General features: G+C 40.8%; 1 protein-coding gene across 1 annotated transcript in view; it reads right to left on the bottom strand.

Moving 5' to 3' along the window:
* The window catches only part of Ndufaf2 (NADH:ubiquinone oxidoreductase complex assembly factor 2), a 101,165-nt gene that overhangs the window by 12,164 nt on the left and 63,626 nt on the right, over positions 1-25,375 (bottom strand). Inside the window, exons 2-3 of the mRNA XM_050160474.1 lie at positions 23,943-24,032; positions 15,346-15,386 (exon numbers count right to left, since the gene is read on the bottom strand). Coding sequence (XP_050016431.1) covers positions 15,346-15,386; positions 23,943-24,032 — 131 coding nt within the window. The remainder of the gene's footprint in view (positions 1-15,345; positions 15,387-23,942; positions 24,033-25,375) is intronic.

Below are 25,375 nucleotides of genomic sequence, written 5' to 3'. Positions count from 1 at the left end.
AGACCTAAGAATTAAGAATAAATTTATTTCACTGTTAATTAAATTCTGGTTCTAAATAATTTACAGGCCTTTTCTTCATAATGAGAAAAAATGCCATATATTCTTGAAAACCAAATGAGATATTTATACTCTTGGGAATTTATATTAGTTTTTAAAAATAAATGTGGCAAAGATGATGCTTTTGAAATTGGGGAAAAATCTACCTTTGTGTACTCTTCACTTGTCAATCATTAAGTATTTGGCTTTGAATATATCAACACGCAAATACAGAGTTCCTACGTTAGGTAAAAGTAGGAAAATGTAATGATCAGCCACCTTCTTAGACCTCAAATATTTCACGTCCCACCCCGCCTAGAGAAACAGGTTATAATGATGGTTATATTCTTTAACCCACTGTGCACTGAGTAATTTACCCAGGATAGCGCATCTGCAATAACAACACAAATGTGGCAGATCACAACATCCATCCCTAGCGCCTGAGACCAATAGGAACATGGCAACAGGTACCCAAGAGCTCAAGAAAGCCTACTGGTATTTCCCAAAGAGGCGTAGGTCGTAGGAAAGCATGGGTAAATGACTCTTGGTCATTTAAAGTGGAACTCAGTACACCTACCCCCTACTCAACTCCCCAGATGACAAAGCCTTTCCCGCCCTATAAGAAGACAGAGTAGGTAATGAGGAGGGCAGTGTCAGGGGTCACAGATGATCTGCGACTACCCAGAAGTGCAGAGAGGCAAACACTGCAGAAGCTTCACAGTGGCACCTGCCCCGGGCCAGGTGACTAGTGCTGGCAGCCAGACAGCTGGAGCTCCCTGAAGCAACTCTACTGGAGGGAAGTGGAAGTCTCTGAAGGGCCGCATCTGATGAAACTGACTGAAACGATACTCAGGGAGGGATGAAGGGAGAGGAGAAGCAACCACAGTGGGAACTCTTCTCCTCGGAGAAATTGAAGAAGCAAGCGTATTAATTAGGATACAGTGACTCCTGAAGGCCAGGCAAGCAGGTGTAAGCTCGAATGGGTACCAGTGGAGCTGGGCTTCTTTTAGGATTGGTGTCAGGAGTAAAAGAGGCTCAGGCACGATGTCCCCGATGTCCCATTGATGGAGACTAGAAGCTGAAATAACAAAATCAGATGAGAATTCTCATGGGAGTTGTGGGAGGTAATCAAAATGGTTGATGAGGAGCCGGTGAGGTAACTCAGTGGGTAAGACTCTTGTCACACAAGCCTGGTGACCCAAGTCCTGTCCCTGGAACCTATGTAAGGTAGAAAGAGAACTGATTCCCAAAGCTGTCCTCTGCCTGCCACTTGCTGCCAGGTCAACCTGTGCCCTACCCTTTAAAACAACAGCAGCAGCAATGCGAGACAAAGGAGAAGAGACAAAGGCAAAAGAGGGCTCAGCAGATGGATCCTTCCCTATCCAGAGCGCACACTCCGAGCCACGGAGCGTTCTAGATCCTACCGATGCAGCAGGTCCAGACCACAGGACCTGTTCTCGCGAGCCTTACACAGACAGAGACCACAACTAGGGACTGTACGTAGGCTGATGACTGACGTTGCTGTGTCCTGATTTAATCAGCCAGCCTGCTCTGCTGCTGCCTAACAAACTGGAAACATAAAGGAAGCCAGTGCTTGCAAAAGAGTAAACCAGACTCTCAGCTCCTTCAAAATGTCCTTTTTATCTTTCAATAAAAAAAAAAAAAACTATGTTTCTTACTTTTCTTTCCCTACAAAACAAAATAGCTTTTTTTTTTTTTTTTTTTTTTTTTTTTTTTTTTTTTTTTTGAGACAGGGTTTTTCTGTAGTTTTGGAACCTGTCCTGGAACTAGCTCTTGTAGACCAGGCTGGCCTCGAACTCACAGAGATCCACCTGCCTCTGCCTCCTGAGTGCAGGGATTAAAGGCACGCGCCACCCCCACCTAGCTCTTTCCCTACCAAATACCTTTAAGAGAGATACAAGAATACAAACAAACAGAACTTCCTGAGGTAGAGAGCAAAAATCTCTTACACTTTTATTTCTTCTGCTGAAAAGGCCAGAATGCATCACTACATACTTTCCCTTCATGGACTTTATGAATACAAGGTATCTCATTTACAAACACACTTGTCACAATAAATAACGCATACACAATGCATACTGTCTCCTAGCTTTTGGACCACAGTATTCTCACTGGTTGCTTCGTAGCTAACATTACTGTGCAGAGGAATGTGATATATCCAGTCAATCCCATGCAGGTGCTGTTTACAACACTTCATATTTTACAAATCCTACATCTCTGTGTAAATCAGCTCACTTGCCACTCATTCCTTGGCACACCTTCTTAGGACTGGAACGTCTAGACCAGAAAGTTTTTTGGTATTTGGAAAACTTGTATCTAGCACTAACTTCCATCTGTTTGTGTAGCAAATGACAGTAGGTGCTTCCCCATAGCTTTGTCAACTGAAAAGGTGTTTCTTGCCTTCCCTATGCATTTGGTTTACCTCTCCTGTATTAGGGAATGCCTCAGGCTGTCAAACTGCTCTGGCCTATGGGTGAGGTTTTGGTGTCAGCGGCTCTGCATCCTGAGCGGTCGGTCCTTTCTCATCCTTCAGGGCTCAGCCTGGCTAACTCTCCAAGGTAGCTTTCCTGAACTTTGTCTTACATAAGGAAGGCTCAGTGTTGTTTCTTAGGCTTTTGCTCCTCTCTCAGAGTCTTCTTCCCACTTGCAGTGACCCATTTTGGCACACACACTTTCCTAAATACAAGTTCCACGATGACCCTCATGTTGCTAGGGTCATCATGTGTCAACATCCATCCTCCGTCAACATCTAGCTACCACAGGTACTCACAAGGTGTTTGTTAAGCAAATTTGAGCTTCTCCTTTCTGTGAGTTTACTGCTGGTTTTCTCTTGACCAATACTCTCAAAGGCAGCTGGATTAACCTTTCTCTTAAAAAGGTGTTCAGAAGCCGGGCGATGGTGGCGCACGCCTTTAATCCCAGCACTCGGGAGGCAGAGGCAGGCAGATCTCTGTGAGTTCTTCGAGACCAGCCTGGTCTACAGAGCTAGTTCCAGGACAGGCTCCAAAGCCACAGAGAAACCCTGTCTCGAAAAACCAAAAAAAAAAAAAAAAAAAAGGTGTTCAGAAGGAGGAAGCAAATCTCACTTTTCCTCCAAAACAAGCTATTTCGGGACTCAACAGTAGGGCTCGATTGAACACTGCCGTACAGCAACTGGTCGGGTCTAAGAACCTGTCATATGGCTTTCATGATGGCCAATAGGGTATCATAGTTGAATGCCAAGAAACCTGATGCAAAATGTATTATTAGGTAACCTCTGAAAAAGTGATTATAAGCCACCCAACAAATTTAGACTAAAAGAAGGAGTGTGGTGTCAGGGCCCTCAAAAAAATCAGGAACTGCTAGGAAATTGTGACTGAATTTCTACTGCCAATCATTCTGTGTTGACGATAATTCCCTTATTTAAAGGCAAGTGACATTTCCTTCAAGTACTTAAGAATAAAATTCAGTAATAGAGATGGCCAGTCCCTGAATATTAATCAGGTAATCAGGACAGGATGGGATCAGAACAGGTGGCAATGCCCCCTGTCAGGTAAGATACCATCTCATAGTAGACGGTTACTTCCGTATTTTCATGCTGGCTTTATTTTCAGGCTACATGAGACTTTCAGATTTTCCTTAGTAGCATCTTTCTGGGTTGGTGAGATGGCTCTGTGGGCAGAAGTGCTTGCTGCCAGCCCTGACCACCTTAGTCTGATCCCCAGGACCCACAGGATAGAATGAAGGAAACCGACTTCTGTGACCTGTCCTCTGTCTTCCATACCCACTGTTGGCCAGAAGTGCCCTACTCAATGTAAAAAGAAAGTCCCATTTTGTTCCTTTCCTTGTTACTAGGTATCTTATAAATGTGGCAGGAATTTTCAAAGCTCTTATTTAAAAAAACTTTCTAATACTGGTGTTGAACCTGTTTGTCACACAGTTAGGCAGGCTAAGAACATAAAATGTTGTAAGAATATTAAAGCTTAAATGATTATATTTTTAATTAAGAAGGTATCTAATATTTCCATAATACTTCTTCTAAGCCTGATCTTTGTATTATGTATTAATAAGAGTAATTTACTTAGAATTTTTACACAAATGGCTATCAAATACTTTTTTTTTGTTTGTTTGTTTTTTTGAGACAAGGTTTCTCTGTAACTTTGGTGGCTGTCCTGGAACTAGCTCTTGAAGCTTTGAACTCACAGAGATCCACTTGCTTCTGCCTCCTGAGTGCTGGGATTAAAGGCATTCACCACCACCACCTGGCTCAAATAGAAAGACCTAGCAATAAATTTATTTATAGATTTAAAAGAATTCTAATATATATAAGTAACATCTGATATCAGAAAGCCTTTAGTTTGAACAAAGTTGGGTTGAGTGTGGCCTAATAGCATTTACATTTTATGTTTTTTTTTTTTAAAAAAGTGCTTATTAATTAATCAGTTAAGTTTTAGGAGAGGTCTTCCTATGGAAAAGATGGCCTTGCTTTCTTCAGGGCAATAATTATGTTTCCTTAGGTAAATCCATGTTACTACTCAATATATCACTGAGCTTATTATCTGCAAATATTTTGCCAATACACAAATGAATTTTGTTAACAAGTATTACTCTAGTGCGATAATGTCATAGCTTTAAAAAATTATTGCAGTCAAATGGCCATGCGGCATTAATGTGGCAAAAGCATCCAATGCTGATGAAAATGCAGAGCTCCTTTGCTGCGCAGGCGTCATTAGTGAGGCTGTTCTAGACAAACACTAATAAGTGTTTTTATGATGAATTGCCATGTAATTTGGCGAGAGCTGATAATGCAATTAGTCTAATTTTGTGGGGGAGACAATTACTGAGGCCACGTGCTGCTTCTCAGTCCTCTCGAAACATACCTTCTACCCGTCTGAAAAAGGAAGGCTGTCAAAATACGTAATTAGAGAAAAGCTAGAAATAGTTGGGGAGAAGACAGGGCCTGTCATAAGAACTTCATTCTCCTTCTGAACATTTCACCTTATATCCAACTGTGCAATTCAGAAAACACTGCACTTTACTGGTGCGTGTCAAGAACTTTATACATTGAAGATGGAAAGCAAAATTTAAAAGCTAAATGTATTTTTACTCTCTAACACAGTGAAATAAAAATATTTTAATAAAAAGAAACTGAGCAAAATTCTAGGATGACAGAATTTATTTTAAACAAGAAGCACTATTTTTTCCTCAGAAATGACTCTTATTTTTGTGTACTTTAAAAATACCCTAAAAAATGAAGGTCAACCCTGAGCTGACCCGTATGCTGGATCTGACCTACAAGCCTTTTGCCTGAGGACTAGCTGTCGCTGTCCTGGTGACAGAAGACACCATGAAAGCTTCCAAAGGAGGGAACAGCCAGCAGTCCCACCCAGCTCTGATACCGGAGCCGCAACCTAGACCATCACAGCATAACCTAAAGGTGCGGCAGTGCACACATACCTGGCAGTGACCAGCAGCTCGACTGGAATGAAGACCTCCTCCTCCACAGGAGGGAAACCATGCCAGGCCCCAAAAACCTGGACAGCTGTCGGGGTCTTGGAAGAGGACTCCCAGTCTCTGCTCTACTAAAGGAGAACAATCCCTAACTGCCTTCTAAACCTTGTCCTTATCTCACAGATAAGTGTACTCCCCGCCCTCATCAAGAAAACTCCTCTTTGCAACTTAGGAGCCCATTACTGAAAATCACAACTGACCAAAATGCAGAGTTGTGGAGCCCAGTCCCAACTGGTATTCCTACAGCACAACTCACAGGGGAAGGCAATCCTCTCCTCACAAGATCCGCTTGTACAGCTGCAGGCTATACCAGACTGTTAGTGAACATTAACCTGGGGGTTCTCCGGCATTTCACCAAGTGGTCGGGCACTCCACACACGTTTCAGCCCTGTTCTTAATGAGCACTCTGTTTCTGTCAGCATAGCGACGCGCAGTCAGATCACAAAACGCGGAGACCTGTGGAATTTAATGACCTGGTACTGACCGGTAAGGGTTTGAGCTCACGTCTGCTAAAGACAATTTTGGTTTTGATTCAGCTGATGTTTAATAAGGGATCCCAGTGAAAGGAACATGATATGGCAGAGTGGGAGGAAGGGAGCCCTGCATCAGCACGTGCTGTAACTGGTCACGACACTGGCTGCTGGGCTCTGAGAAAGCAAGGCAAATGTGCGCCAGCTGCCTGCCCAGGCGACAGAGGGAGCATCCACCCCTCAGGCCTATCCCTGATGATACCCTATCAGTGATGGTCTTTCCCACAGACGCCCCATGCAGGCAGAGCTACCGTGAGCAGGAGGCAGGAGTAAATGGTATGACAGGAGTGCACAGGCAAGTCACAGGGGAATCTCATACCACCTCCTACACGCTCGCTTCTCTTCCCATTGGGACTCAACATTTCAAATCAAGTTGAACTCTAGAAGAAAGTAGCTATATTACTAAAATTCAAATACGTTGCATTTTAAAAATTCAAATATATTAAATTGATCTGAATATCACAAGTAGAAAACTGGCAGTTCTTAGGCTATAAAAACTGGAAGACAAAGAGACAAAGTTGGGCAGTAGTGGCTCATGCCTTTAATCCCAGCACTTGGGAGGCAGAGGCAGGGTGATCTCTGTGAGTTCAAGGCCAGCCTGGTCTATAAAAGCTAGATCCAGGAGAGGCTCCAAAACTAGAGAGAAACCCTGTCTCAAACACCCCCCCCCCCAACAAAACAAAAGAAACAAAAAAACCCACAAAAAATAGGGAGACAAACCCAGAACATTTATTTTACATTTATTTCTATAAAGTAAGCATTCAAAAATACCATAAGACTGTTCACAAATATAACTATTTCCAAAAGACAAACAAGGGCCAGCAAGATGGCTCAGCAGGTAAAAAGGCTTTCATAAAAGCCTGAGGACCTAAGTTCAATCCCTGGGGTCACAGTGGCAGGGGAACTCGACTGCTACAAGTTGTCTTCTGACCTCCCACACTAACTGCGCGCGCGCGCGCACACACACACACACACACACACACACACGATAATACAACAACAAAAAAAATGAATGTGGAGTACAGATCTAATTCTGTAACTTCACAAGAAATTAAATGTCTTGTGGAATATTTATGTATGAATTCTAAACACTTCACTTATTTTGGGTGGTGGCAGCACCCACGGAGGCCATGGGAGTCAGTTCTCTCCTCCCACTGTGGGTTGAATTCAAGCCATCAAGCCACTGAGCTGCCTCAAGCCCCTCTTGTGGACTTTAATAGAAAGTAGAAATGACAATAAAATAATAGCGACTATCATTCATTGAATATTTGCAACTTTGAATTATTCTGGCTAGTCACTTTATTTACTGAATCATTAAAGAACTACCCACAAGATGACTAATTATCAAATTTCTGGGTTCTGAGTTTATGAGAAACACTGGGAGCAGTGGGTGTCTTACCTCAATCTAAAAGCAGAAACAGGTAGAGTCCTGACAGACACCCTCACACAGGGGCTGTGCTGACAGACACCCTCACACAGGGGCTGTGCTGACAGACACCCTCATACGGGGCAGTACTGATACCCTAGGGATTACCAGGACTTCTCCCCTAAGGTCTTCAATGATTAGAGGCTTACCCACACATTGTACAGTAGTTCCTTTTACTCAAATTCTAATATTTTAAAAGTTAATTGTTGTAATGTACAAAAGTGGGTTTCATTTTGAGATTTCTCTCTCACACACACACATGCCCATGTGCTTGTATCTTGCTTTTATTTACCTCCCATTGCCTTCACCATGGCTCTCTTCCTCCCACCCCCTGAAATAATCTACCTTCTGCTTCCTTGTCCTGTCCGCGTGTGCACCTGCATTGCTTAAATGTAGACTCTGCACAGAGAGGAAATGTGGTATTTTTGTCTTTCTTTTGTCCCATATCCCTCTCTTATAATGAGTTCCCCTCCTCACAGTTTCTTTCCCGCCTTCATGTAGCATGTGGTAGCTTCCTTCACTAACAGCATGCTCTCCAGTTCTGCCCATTTTCCTGCAAATGACACCATTTCATTTTTCTTTCTGGCCGCATAGAATCTCACTATACACGTCTATGCCCTCTGCCTCACTCCCTTGTGCTGATGGCCATCTGGGCTCCTGTGGGCAGGGCAACAGTAAACACAGACAGACACGCATCTCTGTTGTGCTGACTTGGATTCCTTTGGGTTGCACAGTAGTTCCCTTTCCGTTTTTCTGAGTAACTTCCCAACTGATTTCATAGGGGCTGCTCCAGTTTCTGAGCCCACCAGCCGTATATTAGAGTCCCCTTTCCCCACATCCTTGTCAACATTTGTTGTTTGTTGTCTTCATGATCCTGACTGGTATGAGATGGAATCTCAACAGTTTTAATTTACATTTCTCTGATGTAAATATTGAACATTTCCCCAAATATTTATTAGTCATTTGTATCTCTTCCTTTGGGTGATCAGCTATGCCTGGCCTTTTTGGGGGTGTATCACCAACGCAAACAGATGTACTTTTCTTAAACACCCTCCTTCCCAACGAGAGCTTACATCACATACAAGTGATTATCAGTCATGCTTTTCTTTAAACTGGGATCGCATAAAATCATTACTTCGCTAGTATGGAGATGAGTGAAAAAATTAAGAAATTTGATGAAATAACAAGAAAAGTATGAATTTAGAGACATTATCTCCCAACTGTACTCCCTCAACCATTCCCAATCTGGATATAACTCCCGCTTATGAGACTTGTCTTATTAACCGTTGATATAATTTAGGTTAACCATTCAGAATTATGTATACTATTTAATATGTACCTAGTATGTTTTGATGAATGTACCTAAAAATAATAAATAGCACCTTACTTATAACTTACTTAAAAACTCTTTTTCTTTTATATATTCACATATATATATTATTCTGTTCCTTAAAAGTCAGATAAAGGTCAAAATGGATGGCAAACTGTGCTAAGAATAAAATGTGTAGTCTGCTCAGACAGACTTGGGAGCAGCACCCCTGACCAAGAAAAAGCAAGAGCTTTGAAGTTGACAGGATGCTTCTTAGCAATACTCACCTACAACCAATGTTTTGAAAATGAGAAGAAACTCATTTTCAAATAGCTCTTGAATGATTAATGATATTCATACTTCAGGCAGGAAGACAGACGGACTTAGCAGTTAAGAACAGGCTCAGGATTGTGACTCAAAATGCACCCAGGGTTCATCTTCCTCTCTTAGCACAATTCTCTAGGAAGCAAGGTGAATTTTACATCCTTGCTGTTTTCACAGAGCTGGAGGTCAACACCAAGGAAGGCAGACAGGGAGACACCCTCTCCAATGCTAAGTGTGTGTGTGCTGCAAGCAGGTACTTGTGTGTTTTCATTTACTGCGGTAGCTAAGGAAGAGCAGAACCCACGGGGCAAGTACTCCCGCTGGCAACGAAGCACTAACGCATGCCTGAATCAATTAACTTGTTAAAACTGAGAGTTGTGGAATCTACCAGAACTTTTGGGGGTAACTTATTATTTCTGTCTTTAAAAAATAAATTTTTTTAGTGTTAATATTTTAGTAAGATAAAAGACTAAGTCAAGCAGAGTCACGGTGTTGGCCAAGGGAGATGGCTTTGCAGCACACCACACTTACGGCAGCAGCCAAATAAAGAACAGGTCACTGAGCAAGCTTCTCAGCCCTGCAAGTACGGGATCCCAGAACGACACTGCCACAGAACACACGGCACTCCTGTGTAAACTGCAGTAAGGTCCCATTTCTAAGGGTGATACGTGAAGAGGTTTTCTTCACAATTTTACCATTTCAGACTAATTCAGTTTCACAGGAGGCAAAAGAGATACTAAAATTAGAAACTAAATATAACTTAACAGTGTTATGTTCAATGCATTTAGGTCAGATCGGCATGTGCAAAAGAAGTCTATAGGGAAAGTACATTAACTTTTAAGTCCGTGTGAGGTATTTGATGGTAACTGAATAAATAATAAGCCTAATTAAACATTACAACTTTCAGAAGGAATTTCAAAAATTAAGTCCTGCTGATTTGTTTTCTATGGAAGTTGCTAAGAAAATTCTTTTAAGTGTTTTTTTTTTGAATTTCAAATATATCATTTATTAGTTTAAGAATGTCTAATGAGAGAAAGAAGAGTGTAGAGGTGGGTAAGTGGGAGCTGGGAGGAGTTGGGGGAGGGGAACCATAACCAGATTAAAATGTATGGAAAATTTTATATTTTAACAATGAATGTCTTATCATTTTTCTTTATTTTCTTTTTTCTTTTTTTTTTTCTCTCTCCTTTCTCTCTCTCTCTCTCTCTCTCTCTCTCTCTCTCTCTCTCTCTCTCTCTCTCTCTCTCTCTTTCTCTCTCTTTCTCTACAAGGTTTCTCTGTGTGTAGCCTTGGTTGGCCTCTCTGCCTGGCTCAACTTGATGTGATTATAAGGCACTGCTTATTTATCTGTCTTACTGTGGCGGGGTCTCCAACTTACTGTGTAGCTAAAATGATCTTGAACTTTTGATCCTCCTACACTTTCAGAGTACCAGGATAACAGGCTGCACCCCATGCCTGGTTTATGCAGTACTGGGAATGGAACCAGAGTATGCTAAGCAGCATTCTACTAACCAAGCTACAAGGGCAGCCCTCTTGGTATTTGTTTTAAACAGAATATTTTATGAACAGAAATATATATAGCTAACAATATACTCCTATGTCCGTTCCCACTATCAAACTGAATGGATTAAACTCTGCTGATATGATAAAAGCCCCTGGTGGTCTCTCCTGATTTCTCTTCGAGTAACAACAGCCTTGTGTTTCCTTTCCGGCCTGTCATTTCCATGCCGGCTTTCACTGTGTCCCGATACACCCATAAACAACAGCAGCACTTTTATGTATAAGACTTTACAAACCATGTCACATTTCAGGTGGCAAATCAATAGCAAAGCCAGCATCAGTAGGGATTGCACAGTGAATGTAGACTTTAAATGCTCTTTAAAGCCTCAGAGTTTCAGTTCAGCTTGTTCAATTTATGGAAGATATAACCATATAACTTAATTGGCAAAGCTAGTCGTGATTGTCAAACCCGATCAGCCAAGTCTGACTTATTCTCTGTCAGAATAAGTCTGGGTTAATTTTAAAATTCAAATAAATGTGTTATTATGCATCCCCATGACAAGTTTCGCACCTCTGAATTTTAAATTTCGGATGCTAAGCGGACAGCTAGCTAGCTAGTTGGACAGATCAGCCATTGTCTTAAAGACTGGCTGCAAGCCGGTGTCCTGAATAAAGACCGTGTGCTGCTTCTTAGATTATTCCCACTGAAGCTCTGCCTCTGCTCTGCTCTTGAGGGACTCTCCCTCAGGTGAGACTCACTCTCCCAAGGCCTCAGGGGAGCCTGGAGAGTTTTAACCCCCAAAGCAAGGTCCCATAGTCAGGTGTAGTGTGGACAAAGGATAATCTTTCCTTTTAAAAGGTCGACACTTCTAATAGTAATTTTAAAGTAGGCCTGATGGCAACCAGCAGGTCAGGAGTTCTTAGGAAGATTTTTTTTTCTTTTAAGTGAAAGACTGCATATGCAGAGAGAAGATGGAATTGATTTCCTTAAAGCTACTGAACCTGAACATTAGACAGGAAGCTTCTCCATGCCCAGCGGTACAGGCTGACAGTCTGGAAACCACTGATTTGTGGCTGATTTGGCAAACTGACTGCTTTCACTGACCTACTGTTTTTCTAAATAAAGTTTTATTGGGCACAACCACAATCAGACACATTTTGCAGTAACTGCCAAGTCTACTACATTATGGTTTGGCTTACAAAGCTTATGCTGAGAAAGCCTGTAGTAGGGTATGGGACTCGCCCATCAGACCCCAGCAATCAGGGGACAAACTGAGACAAGAAACCTGGTGTGAATTCAGGGACAATCTGTGCTACAGTGTGAGGCCCTGTCTCGCAAAACAAAACAAATTCTTTTTTTTTTTCCTCTTTTAAGTCAAAGTTTGTAGGGCTAATATCACAAAAATATTTGTTATGAAAATACTATAACTCCTTCCCTCAAAGCAGCTACTTTACGTATTTTACTTGACTCTGGATGGTTGCTGGCAGACTGGGGATGAGAGCGCAGGGCTCTACACCCAGTGCTCACTTGCCACCTAGGGTCACAGCACAGGCCAAACCAAGGATGCAAAGGGCCGCCCAAGAGCTGAAAAGCAGGCTCTGCTCCTAGGGACTTTGCAGCAGCCTGTAACCCTTCATGATCACTCCCTTGTTATTTGGATTTAAGCTTTGTGTGTTGACTCCCTATAATGGGAAATGGAGAGTTACCCCAGCCTTGTTTTCCAGCAGCCACCAGTTACAGTTCAACATTCAATATTTATATTATTCTGCAAGAATACTTTTAACTAGTGACTTATGTATGCTTACTTCCCTTTTTCTACCCATGTGGGGTGGTTTGATTTCAGTGGCCTCCAAAGGTACTGGCACTATTAGGAGGTGTAAAACTTTTTGGAGTAGGTGTGGTCTTCTTGGAGGAAGTGTGTCACTGTGGAAGTGGGCTTCAAGATACTGCCCAGTATCTCACACTACTTTCTGTTGCCTGCAAGATGTAGGACTCTCAGTTTCTTCTCCAGCACCATGTCTGCCTGCATGTCACCATGTCCCACCATGATGATAATAGACTAAACTTATAGAACTATAAGCCAGCCCCAACTAAATATTTTCTTTTAAAAGAGTTCCTGTGATCATTTTGTCCTAAAACACCACGTTTTGTTCCTACTGGAGCTAATGAGTGAATTCTATTTTGCACACACTGATGTATAGTGAGTGAGGCTCATTTACTGTCTTCCAGTGTATCACGTCCTCTGTGTATTTCAACCCTCTCCCTGCATTTCTTGCCCCCACACCACCTAGTGGTCTAGCTGCCCTTGTATTCCAGCACTCTCTGCCTAGGCTGGACCCTTGTCCCATCCTCTCATCTTTGCACTTCCATAACTTCCTGACAACGGGTGTGTAGAAAACAATTCTGCGAGACCTCCCATGAGTGAAAATGATTTTCCTTACTCAAGCTTAGCTGATAACAATAAGTACAGAACTACAGGCCGCCACTGACCTATGCACTAAGGGCACTGTCTCTAGCGTCCAGTGCTGCCAACCATTTCCTTTTCTGTAGCCACCTCTGTCCTTTGTCCTGCCTTACAGAAAATGACTTCAATATAAGGTTCTAATCTTTCCGTTAAATATTTCATTTATTATATTTTCCCCAAACCATTTGTGTGATGAAATGGTACTTTGCTTAAGCAGCAGTTTGTTTTGCTTTGTATCTCTGAAGATGGTAGTTAGGTTTTTAAGCAGTTAGTTTTATCCAAGTTGCCTTCTCCTAATTATTTACTTATTTATGTAGGTTTCTGTCTTTCATATTAAACTGTCATTCTCACTAGACTTGTAAAAGTGGACCCCTGTTTTAAGTCCCCACCTTAACTGAATGAATGCCCATTATTCTTTCCCTACTTTCAAGATTATATGAATGGCATACAGTATGGCATCTTCTGTGATTTGCTCTCTTTATGCAATACCATGTTTTCTGAGATTTGCCCATGTTCAGACATCAGTTCTACTTCATTAATTTTTAATTAATGATGCTAGATCCCAGAGTGTAAAAATGTTGCAATTTTCTACCACATTTCTAAAAATACAATATTTGGGATAAGAGAGGTGTCTACTTTTTGAAAGAACACATAGTTCACTTGATGTGGGAGTCCCCTCTGTGTGCTGTGATTACCATTAATGAATAACAAAACTGCCTTGGCCTGTTGGTAGGGTAGAACTTAGGTAAGCGGGGAAGGCTGAACTGAATGCTGGGAGAAAGAAGGGTAGAGTCATATAGATGCCATGGATCTGCTGCTGGAGACAGACGTGCTGAAACTTTGCTGGTAGGCCATGACCTTGTGGTGATATACAGATTAATAGAAATGGGTTAAATTAAGATGTAAGAGTTAGCCAATAAGAAGCTAGAGCTAATGGGCCAAGCAGTAATTTAAATAATATGGTTTCTGTGTGATTATCTCAGTTCTGGGCTGCCAGGACAAACAAGCAGCCCCGCTTCCAACATTCACCTTCGTAATTTAAGTCAACAAAAAAGTAGAGCCATATATGCAAAATGTCAAAATTAGGACATTTCATTTTGCTAACTTATAAAATGAGCCTAATAATACCAAACACACAGAACTCAATGAATGTCAGTTACTTGAAGACAACACTAAAATAGACTTCAAGAATTTGGAATCAATATTCTTCTCTGAATGTTAAGCTGCAAAATCAACATATCATAGGCAAGAGCAGAGGTATGAAAAGGTAAAATTGAAGAAGAGTTGTAGTACTGGTAGCATCTGACCATGGTACAACAGCTGTAATAGTAAAGGGGGTGCCACTCAGAATGGGAGCAGCAAGAAAATGAGACTCTAGAGACAAAAGTTGGCAGATAATCCAGAAAAATACTGTCCACGAGAGTGGGAGCTTGACCAGCATCTGATAATTTTCTGTTCCGATCCACAAGGGTCTGCTTGTGTGAAGAGAGATACTGGTAACAACATACAATCCTGCTTGTGTGAAGAGAGATACTGGTAACAACATACAATCCTGCTTGTGTGAAGAGAGATACTGGTAACAACATACAATTCTGCTTCTGGACAGGACGTGGCTACTGCACTCACAGTCCCTGCACAAGGTCAAACAAGGCAAAACTCCAGGATGTATGGGTGGGCAGTGTGTTCTCCATGCCCCGCCCCTTAACGGAAGCTGTTGGCACTTGGTGGATGCTGAGAGAGGGAGAATCATTCCCTCCTGAGGATATTCCCACTGGCAAGCTTTCTGTGGCAGTGGCTGGCCCCATGTCCATGCACAAATGTGCTAAAAGGGCTCAATGGATTATGGAAAAAGAAAGAAGAAAAACAAAAAGAGACATGAAGTTGAAAGATGGGACTATGGGAGGGGGATACAGGGTAGTTGGTGGAGAGAAATGGGAAAATGGATATAATTGTATTTCATTGAATCCATGCATGAAATTCTCAAGAATAAAGAAAATATAAGAATACAAGAATATGTGCATATATATTTTATCATACAATATTTTATTACTATGTAACGCTAATATAATAATAAATTATTTTACTAGAAATACTTGAGAATTACTTCTTACAGAGTAAAATTAATACTCTGAGATGTATGATATTTTTCCCAAGAATTTATGTATGTTTAGTAGTACAAGTTCTCAGCTGAAAACACAGCATTACAAGCATAAACTATTTGAATATTTTCCCATGTATTCTTACCTCCATAGTAGGTGGAGTCTTTCTCGTTCTTCTAATCCATGCTAGAATGAAAAAAAATAGCATTTAAATGTCTATTTTCCATAATTTATCCAAATTAAACATTTTTCCTTTTACACTTTTTTTAATGAGGGACCCAACAGCATGTGTAGAGGTCAGAGGGTAACCTACCAAAGTTAGTTCTTTCCTTCTACCATGTTGGTTTTGGGAATGGAACCCAGGTTATCAAGCTTAGTGGCAAGAGCTTTTACTTGCTCAGCCATCTTGCTGGCCATACATAAAGCTTTGATTCACTCATCTATAAGATATTTTTTAAACATCTATGATGAACTGTTTTAAATGCTGGAGTTTGAGCAGATGAAATGCCTCAATCGACTGTAGCACAAATACTAGGGAAGTGGGGTACAGGAACTAAACACACAGATGTATATATAAAGTCAGGTGGTGACAGGTGTTGTGAAAAAATACTAGACTGTCCGGAGGACAGTTTCATATCTTCAAAACTGCAGCTCGTAATCATCAGAATTCAATTTAGTCTATTTATGGCATAAAGAACAAATCACAATAAAGTTCTAGGCAATGTCAAAATTATATTATTCTGAAAATCTGAATTTGTAATTGCCCAATTTATCGAGGATTTAGAAAAGTTTTTATTACAGGAATTTTTCTTCTTATGTGCTCTAGTAAGTAGCTGCCATCTGTGGCTAGAGAATACCATCAGTCTTCACTTGAACTCTTGGGAGGCAGGATACAGAGGTGGACCACAGACACTGGTTCAATGCCCACTTGGTAGACACTGCAGCAGAGGGAAGGGAATAGAGTAGCTGCATCCAGAAAAGCTACACAGCACGCTCTAGATCAGGAAAACCACACAGTATGCTCTAGATCAGGAATGCTACAGAGTGTGCTCTAGATCAGGAAAGCCACACAGCATGTTCTAGATCAGGAAAGCCACACCGCATGTTCTAGATCAGAAATGCCACACAGCATGCTCTAGATAAGGAAAACTACACCGCATGCACTAGATCAGGAAATCCACACAGCATGCTCTAGACCAGAAAAAGCTAGAGAATGTTCTAGATCAGAAAAAGCTGTACAGCATGCTCTAGATCAGACTGCCTAGGTTTTCCTTTCACCTCTATCAATTCCTAGCTATGGTGCAGGGAAGGGAGTGGAGCAGCTCTGTCCAGAAAAGCTGCACAGCATGCTCTAGATAAGAAACGCTGTACAGCATGCTCTAGAGCAGAAACACTATACAGCATGCTCTAGACCAGAAAAGTTACACAGCATGCTCTAGACCAGAAAAGTTACACAGCATGCTCTAGACCAGAAAAGTTACACAGCATGCTCTAGACCAGACTGTCTGGTTCTCCTTCCACCTCTATCACTTCTAGCTCTGGTACCCAGGGCAACTTAATTTTCAAATCAGATTTCGATTCTGAAAAATGGAAATTAAAATGGTACCTATAGCAAATAGTTGTTTTGAAAGCTACATGATTTTTATACTTACATATATCTTCAGCTTACTGTTTAGTATGTAAGCATATAAATGTATTCTTATTGTTCATTTTATTTAGTACATCTATGTTTGTTTTTCTCTTTTGTTTTGTTTGAGGCAGGGGCTCACTATTAGCTTTGGCTGGCTTGCAACTGGCTTTGTAGAGCAGGCTGGCTTTGAACTCACAGAAATCTTCCTGCCTCTGCCTCACAAGTATAAGATTAAAGGTATACAGCACCACCCCAGTCTTGTACATTGTCTATATATGGTCTCAAAAGCAAAGACCCAATAACATCTGCTTGTCCTATGAGGGTTTACAGGAAATTCTGAGAAGCTCACTGTTGGCAATATAGTCTCTAGAGCAGTGGTTCTCAACCTTCCTTGTTGCGACCCATTAAGACAGTCCCACAGGTTGTGGTAACCCCCAACTATAAAATTACTTTTGTTGCCATTTGATAACTGTAATTTTGCTACCTTTATGAATTATAATGTAAATATCTGTGTCTTCCAACTGTCTTAGGAAACCCATGTGAAAGGGTCATTAGACCCCCAAAAGGGTCGCGAGTCACATGTTGAGAACTACTGCTTTAGAAAAGGAAAAACTGTTTTCTAATTTTAGTTGACTCAGTCTTCTCTGTAAAACCCTTAAGTGCCCTTCCTTATCTTATAGGGAAATTAGATAAATTCTCCAGGTTTGAAGATCTGCTCTGGCCCTTGGCTCTGAAATCAACCATGCCTTCCTAAGCAGTATGTCAACCTTTAGCAGCAAAGGGCACCAAAGCAGGAGGAGGACTAGCTGCAAACCTAACCATGGCAGAAAGGACAAAACATCGACCCCGTTCCACACACCAGGGAACGAAGTACAGACAGACTGAGCAGGCTGGGAATTAAACGTGGTGAATGGCCGTGAAGACCGAGCTCTCCCAGCTGAATAGACCAGACACCACTCTTCAAGTCAGCTTTGCCGAATGCTTTATCACACAAATAATAACACCAGGACCTACCTTTCTGCAGAGTCTAGTTCTGCACAGTCGTGGGTGTGGAAACAGACATTGCACTGTGGGCTGGGATTACTGCCCCTTTGCTGTGCTCTCCTGCACTGACCCACGTGCTCAGCACCCTCTACTCCATTTCTGAACTACTCTAATCTGATTCTTTTCTGCATTCTCTTTTTACTATCCTTAGCTTCTATTTGACCCATCTGAACTAAAACTTGCAAAGATTTTATATGACTGTAGGTTGTCAACATCAAGGTGCACCAATGGGAAATTTATCATGCAAATGCCCTGAGAAAGTAAGTCTTTAATACTTACATGCATACACATGTCCAATGCATATTCCAATATATATTACAATGAATTGTAATAGTTCTTGCCCATTAGAAAAAAAAAAGGCTTTGTAACATCAGAACTCCTCTATGTCATCAAGGAAAAGAAGTGATTTACAATATTTTTAACTACTTCTTTATTGTCAAAATGTTATTTATATTTGTTGATTTTTCCCCCCAGGAAAGAGGTTGGATTAAACCATTCAGTGTAAGGCCTACACTTCTTAAAAGTTTCAGATAACTCTTCAACTTTAATTCACATTAGAACTTAGTTCAGAACAGTCAACCACCAAGACAGTATTCAGCAAATTTGAGACTCAAGCTAAATTCAGTCTACTGCTTGTTTTTACATCTTTATGTGGTGTTTTTAAATGTCAAAAGATGCATATTTCATGACATATGAAAATTATAAGTAACTTAAATTTTCGGGGTCTATAAATACAATTTTATCAAAACACAGCCATGCTGATTTGTATCTATGGCTACAGCAGCAGAATTGAGCAACTGCAATAGCCCAAATGACCCACAAAGTCCAAAATACCATCTGGTCCTTTAAAGAAAATGTGTGCCAACCCGCAGGGCTGTCATTTAGTACAATCCATTCAGTAACAAGTATATATCTAAAGCAAACCACTACTCTAATACCTAAAACAAACTTCATGATCACTATTATATATCTACTAATGATTACTGTATATTCTAGAGTCTATAAACACATACCAGTGGGAAGAGACTGTGATGAAGTGTAATAGCATAATGCACACTATGATCAGGAGAAAACACCGCAAAATAACTGCTTTACCGGGAAGTCCACAGAGCAGCATTTTCAGATTTCTTCCAAGATTGGAAAAAGATGTTTTAATAAACACAGAGCATTACAAAAAATTCTCCCGTCTTTTTCAGTACTTGAGGACTGAACCCAAGGGCCTTGTGCATGGCAGGCAAGCACTCTGCACCACCAAGTCGCACCCCTACTTATTTTAAAAGGTTTTAATAAGGGTGAAGACATGGGAGTACTATCTCTTGTTATACATCTTTAAATATTAGTTTATAAAAATTGAAGGAACGTTTTATGACATAAAAATTATATAAAATTAAAAATTTCAGTATCTATATATCATATTGTGTTGAAACATGTGATTTCTGATGTTTATTGGTTTTAAGTTTAAAATACCCATTTATAAGTTTGAGAATGTAACAGAGCCCAGATGCCGAGTGTTGGGTGCCAGCCAGTCACTGTCACAGCACATCATTCTCTGAAAAGGACCACTGGCTTCCCTAGGCTTCATTTTAAATGATCATTTCATGATCTTTGCTTTTAAATGGATACATAAACATTAACTACTGCAATAAAGTTGTATATTTACGATTCTTCACAAACCAGATACCTGAAACCTCTTTAGATGATGGCCGGTGGCACTACTATTTGTTATGAATCCATAACAAGTAAAGACCACAGCTGGACACGCTCCATGTGATCACTCCCTCTGACAATCAGACCCACTTTCTCAGCTACCACAGGTCACACAGACCTATCCCGGTGAGAGCGGGCAAAAGGCAGAAGAGGAGGGGATGGGAAAAAGCAGTACTACTGAAGCATGAGTTTTAAATCTCAAAACAATCTAAACAATACCTCTATCCAATTATGAATCATAAAACGTTCTTACTATTAGTAAAATATCTATAAGGTGATTTCTGTACCAGTTGTCTTTATGCTACCATTGTTGAAAGAGAATTTAGCAAAAGGACTGGACAGTTAAGGCCCTAAGATCCTAGTGGTCTTTTATCTGCTCATCTGCATTCTCATCACTATGCATGAACTTTAATATTCCCGTTGGCACATACAAACTACATTGAGTATAAAGGTGAGCATGCAATTAAGGCTCCCATTAATCATGTAGAGACAAAAAAAGGCAGGGAGAAGAATGCTCCATGAGGCATACTTTCTCCAAATCGCTACAGGCATTAGGATCCTTCTAGAAACACTGCTAACCATGTATGGTAAATTAGATATCCTACCACCAGGTTACTAGGTGAATAAAATCAAAAGTATAAAGAATATAAAGATGTTACCGGTTTGCACTCAAAATCTGTAAATTTGGAAGAGATGTTTATTTTACTTAAGGAAGAGACTGATAAAGTCTAATAATTAGAAAAGAAAGAAAAAAGTGATCTTCACCAGTTCTGAGTGTTGACACCTCATACAAATAAATAGATAAATAAATAAAGGTACACTTTCTTCAAGTTTGAGAAATTCTTCAAAAGACATATTGTGAAATGAGCTGTTCTCTGGTAAATGAACTTTAAGTATATCTGACAGATATAAGAATTAATCTGGTGACCTTTAGGATTCAGGGTGGCTTCTTAAATATGAAGCAAAAACTTGAAGCTTCATCTTAAAAGTGCAAGGAACTGATGCTGCCAATAGACATCCAGATGGGAAGAAGGCTGGCACCTTCATCACAGTCTCACAGGATCCTTGCTAGAGCACCCAGCTAAGCTATGCACCATCTCTGCTTACTTCCCCAAAGTCTCTCTTTTCTCTCAGGTTCCGCTAGTCTACTGAACTGTTTTGTCGAGATCAGTGCTGGTCTGTCTGATCTTAAAGTAAATGGTTAATGGGTGACATGTTCTTCAGTTTCCTTCCTGATGACTGGCTTCCAGAGTGGGAAGTTTTTCCTTTTTCTCCTAATTTTCTTGTCTCCACTGTTCTAAACCCGAGGAGCACAGGCTCCAGCCTGTCCCACACTTCCTGTTTGCACTCCCTGTCTCTGTGACCTCATCCAGCCTTTCAGGTGGCATTTGTTTGCTGGAAACTCCACATTTTTACTCCCAACCCAGATATTTCCACTGAATTCTTTTTTTCTTCTTGGACACAGGGTTTCTCTGTGTCTTCTCGGCTGTTCTGGATCTCAGAGATCTGCCTGCCCGCCTCTCCTCCCGAGTGCTGGGACTAAAGAAGTACGCCACACTGCCCAGCTCCACTGAATTCTTGACTCGCAATTCACCATTTCTAATCGGACGCTAAACGGGCCCCTCTAATTACCATTTCCAACACTGGTTTTACCTCCCTCCTAGTCTGCTGTTCCTGTTACAGTTAACAGCACTGCATTTGCTCCAGCTGAGACTAGAAGGCTCAGCATGCTTATTCACAATCGTGTCTGGTCTGTCAACAATCCCATTAGCTCCACTTTTGTGTTGTTCCAGAACATATCTACTTCCTTCTATTCCTGATGCTAACCTGCTCCAAGTCACAATTATTATTCTTTGCCTTAGTATTAGAAAACGTTCTGTCTCCATGCTCTGATGTCATTGCCCTCAGTTCTTATAACTCAGTAGCCAGATAGATCCTTTTAACTATAACTCAGCACACAACTGCTCCTCCAACTTCTCAGAGGCTTCCAGTTTCCCTGGAAGCAAAGGCTTGGGTCCTTACGGTAGCCCACAAAGCTGCCTACCAGATCAGGCATTCTCCTAACAGTCTAAACTTATCTCCCATAGCTTTCTCTCACCTTTATGCCAGTCAAATTAGCTTCCTTGATATTCCTTAATCACCAGGGAAGGCCTTTGCCTCAGGGCCACTGTACTTGCTTTACTAATGCCCCTCTCTGGTTAGAGCAGGGACAGATCTTTCTTCAGTCTTTATGCAAAGAAAAAAAAAAAGGTACCTTCTCAGAAAGGTCCCTCTGAATACTAATTAAAATTGTAAAAGCTTTCAGAGTACTCTATTTGTCCCTGGCCTGTTTCATTTTCTATGGTCATTACCATATATGTAGTTTAGTGCTTAATCCAAGTGTCTGCTCCCACTCCTGAATGTCTGCTCCAGGAAGTCAACAGCTTCCTAGATAAACGAATGAGAGCCACACTATTTAATCCTTATTGTACAACAGCAGGCAACTGGTAGGTATGGGTACTTTTAATGTTAACAATTAAAAATGTCAACTTTTATTCACCTGGATTGAAAGCAGGTTCCTTTGGTGCTGGTATCAATGACTTCAATGTACAGCTCCCTCACTTCCCTGTACATTGTGCTGTATATATTTGCATGGTACAAAGTACTTATTTTTTTTTTTCACTTAATTGATGTGTGCCACTGTAAAAGTGTTTGTGTTTCAGTATTTGGCTGATTCATAATTTTTAAGAATATGCCCCGTGGGGATCGTATGCTGAATTACTAGATCAGGACAGAGTCGTAAAAAGCATTAAAACTTCATTCCAATTCTCTGAAAGTCTCAAAGGCTGAAAAATTAGCCATTACCTATTTGTTTATTTATAACCTAATTTATTCCTATAAACACTTTAATTCTATACTATTATTGGGAAATGACGAACTAGGCTCATAAGAAGGCACAGCATTACTACTCGAGATTTGCAAATGTTGACAATCTGGGAAAATAAAGCTCAACTGCTCCTTCTACAAGCTGCCAACGGAGAGACTTCACTGTAGAAGAAAACAAGCTCTGTTATCCACCCATGGAGCTGTCCTCTCACAGTCAGGGAGCAGAAATGGCCGTCTCTGAAATGGTATTTCCAGGCACAGGCTGCCATAAGCGGAACATACAGCTCATGGCTGCCACATGGAAGCTATCATGGCTATCATGCCGTGACCACCAGGAAGTGAGGGCTCTAAGTGTATGGAGCTGCAATTGCACTAAACTTATTGGATCTTAGATGTTCTAGGTTAACCATGAATAAACAGTGTCTGAATTAGACGGTTGCTGTTATGATCAAACATGATATGACTGTAGCAAACAACCACAGGTAACACTTGGCAAGTGTAAAGCAAAGTAGAAGACAGATATTGGTATTTCAGTTAAGTATTCTACTTTTAGTGTTTGTGCACATGTGTGCACATGCGCCAACATGTGTGCTCTTACTCCTACAGGCCTGGGGAGGACACTGAGTATTCTATTACTCTCTGCTTTAATCTCTTGAGAAAGAGTTTCGCATTGAATCTGGAGCCACGCACGAGGCAGCACACGCCAGGGATCCTCTCATCTCCACTCCAGACAGCACTGGAGTTACAGGCGCACCGGCAGCTGCACACAGCTTTTTCTGTGGCATCTAAGGTCCTCCTGATCGTGTGTGTGTGTGTGTGTGTGTGTGTGTGTGTGTGTGTGTGTGTTGGTTTTGAGGCAAGGTCTCATACTATAGCCCAGACTGGCCTGAAATTTACTATGTCACCCAAGCTGACCTTGAGGTTGAAGCAATTCTCCCATTTCAGCTCCTAAGTGCTAAGATCACAGGCAAGAGCTGTTTTATGTAGCTCTCCACACCAACTTCTGTCTTCAGATAGGGGTCAAACATCTATCCTTAATTTAAGAGGAAGTCACTTCACAGGTTCCTTGTGAGTTATATAAATACTTCCAAACAGCATCTAATATAAGTGTTCTCTACAAATTATACAGGAGAAAATGAAGACCTAAAATATGCTACTTTCCCAAGTTTGGAAGTTAGTGAATGCTGGAAAAAGAACTCTAGTCGGGGGCTGTGGAGGTGCAAGAGCCAGGCATGAGCACACTCCTGTGTCTTACATGATAGGAGCTTGGTCTGCCTGCCTCACCGCCAAGTCCCAATGGAGCCTCCTTACAACTCTTGGTGCCGGACATGCACTCCTTTATTAAAATTGTTACCTTTACAAATTTCAAATAAATGCAATGGTCCAGAAACAAAGTTGTAAAGTGTTTCCATGGAGAAGTAATTCTATGTACTCTAATTTTATAGATCATTAAATGTTTTGCCTTTCAGAACACCCTATTAGAAGTGAACACTTACCTTCCCATTCTGTTGGGATGTCTCCTGCTTCATAGTCTAGCTCCTTTCTGTTTGCTGTTTCTACAATTCTTTTCTCTCGAATAGTCTGTCCTGTAAGATCAAATGAACATTTGACATGAGCATACACTACACCATGACAGGTTCTATCTTCTCTTTTGATTATTGTACACCACTTTATAAAATTATTAAATTATCAGCAAGAAGAATAAATTTTACTTAGAGTTATATGGTGAAGAAGGCAGTTCCGAAACTGCTGCAAATTTTAAATACTTTCTAGCATTGTATGCAAAATTAATTTTTATAGAACAAATCTAGATTCTACGTAAAGAGAGCAAGCAATTAGTCCTCCAGGACACTAATAATAAAGATACTAATGAAGCGTCTGCGTCCCCAAACTCACAGTGTATGTATTACAGGATTCAACAGCTGTTGTGACTGCCCTAGGGAGTTAATTCACAGCCTTATTAAGTATGTAAGAGACCCAAGACCTTGCTGCCTCTCTCCTCCCATTGTACACAGGGCTGCACTCTGTTCCCATAGCACACTAGGTTGGATTCTGTGACCCAGCTGGTTCCCTACCTCAGGGAATGGAAGGAAAGAGAAATATGGAGAAAAGCTACAGGCAAATCCTCCTTGATGAACCAGGGAGGTCCTGAGTAAATGCACAGAACCAGAAAAATCATGAACCATGATGCCTGTGGAGGTCATAATTCGCTATCAGTTGTCTTTTTCCACCACTATACACCACCTTTTGTCCGTCTCTTTATTTTGTCTCTCATTTCATCTGGAGCGCCTTTATTTGGCAAGGCTAACTGACCAAAGGACTCCATGGATCTGTCTTCTCAGAACTGGGTTTGCAGGTGTATGCTACCACAATTGGCTTCTTACTTGAGTACTGGGGATCCGAACTCAGGTCCTCATGCTTATATCACAGGCATTTTACCTACTAAGCCACTTCCAAAGACCCAAGATGCATAAAAATACAATGGGCTACTAAAAACTATGCCTGTACATTACTTACTAAAATGTCTGAGAATCAGAATACTTATGTCTTCATATAGCCATTATTTAATACTAAGATACAAGCATATTCTTTTAATAACAACAGCTAAATAAAGGGGAAAATCATCTAAAATACAAAACAGAACATGTGTGGCTTATAAGCTTTTAAGTGTATGTCAATAAGTTTGGCACAGGAGGAAGAGTGGAAGGTCTGCAGCTCCCAGAAACACCACTAAAGCATATTTGCTATAGGTATATCTATGACACAAAAACTAGCTTTTTGTTCCTATTTTTGTCTACAAATTTCATATAATAATTTAATAATATAATTTCATATAGTAATTTAATAATAATATAATCTCATATAATATAGTAATTTCAAATAATTTGAAAATACAAGTCACAGCTACTTGCATATGTATGGATGGAAA

Source organism: Alexandromys fortis, unplaced genomic scaffold (assembly GCF_014885135.2).
Source record: "Alexandromys fortis isolate MF-2015 unplaced genomic scaffold, M_Fortis_MF-2015_v1.1 scaffold_76, whole genome shotgun sequence".
Classification (NCBI taxonomy): Eukaryota; Metazoa; Chordata; class Mammalia; order Rodentia; family Cricetidae; genus Alexandromys; species Alexandromys fortis.
The sequence above is the reverse complement of the archived record's forward strand: the minus strand, read 5'-3'. Positions and strand labels throughout refer to the sequence as shown.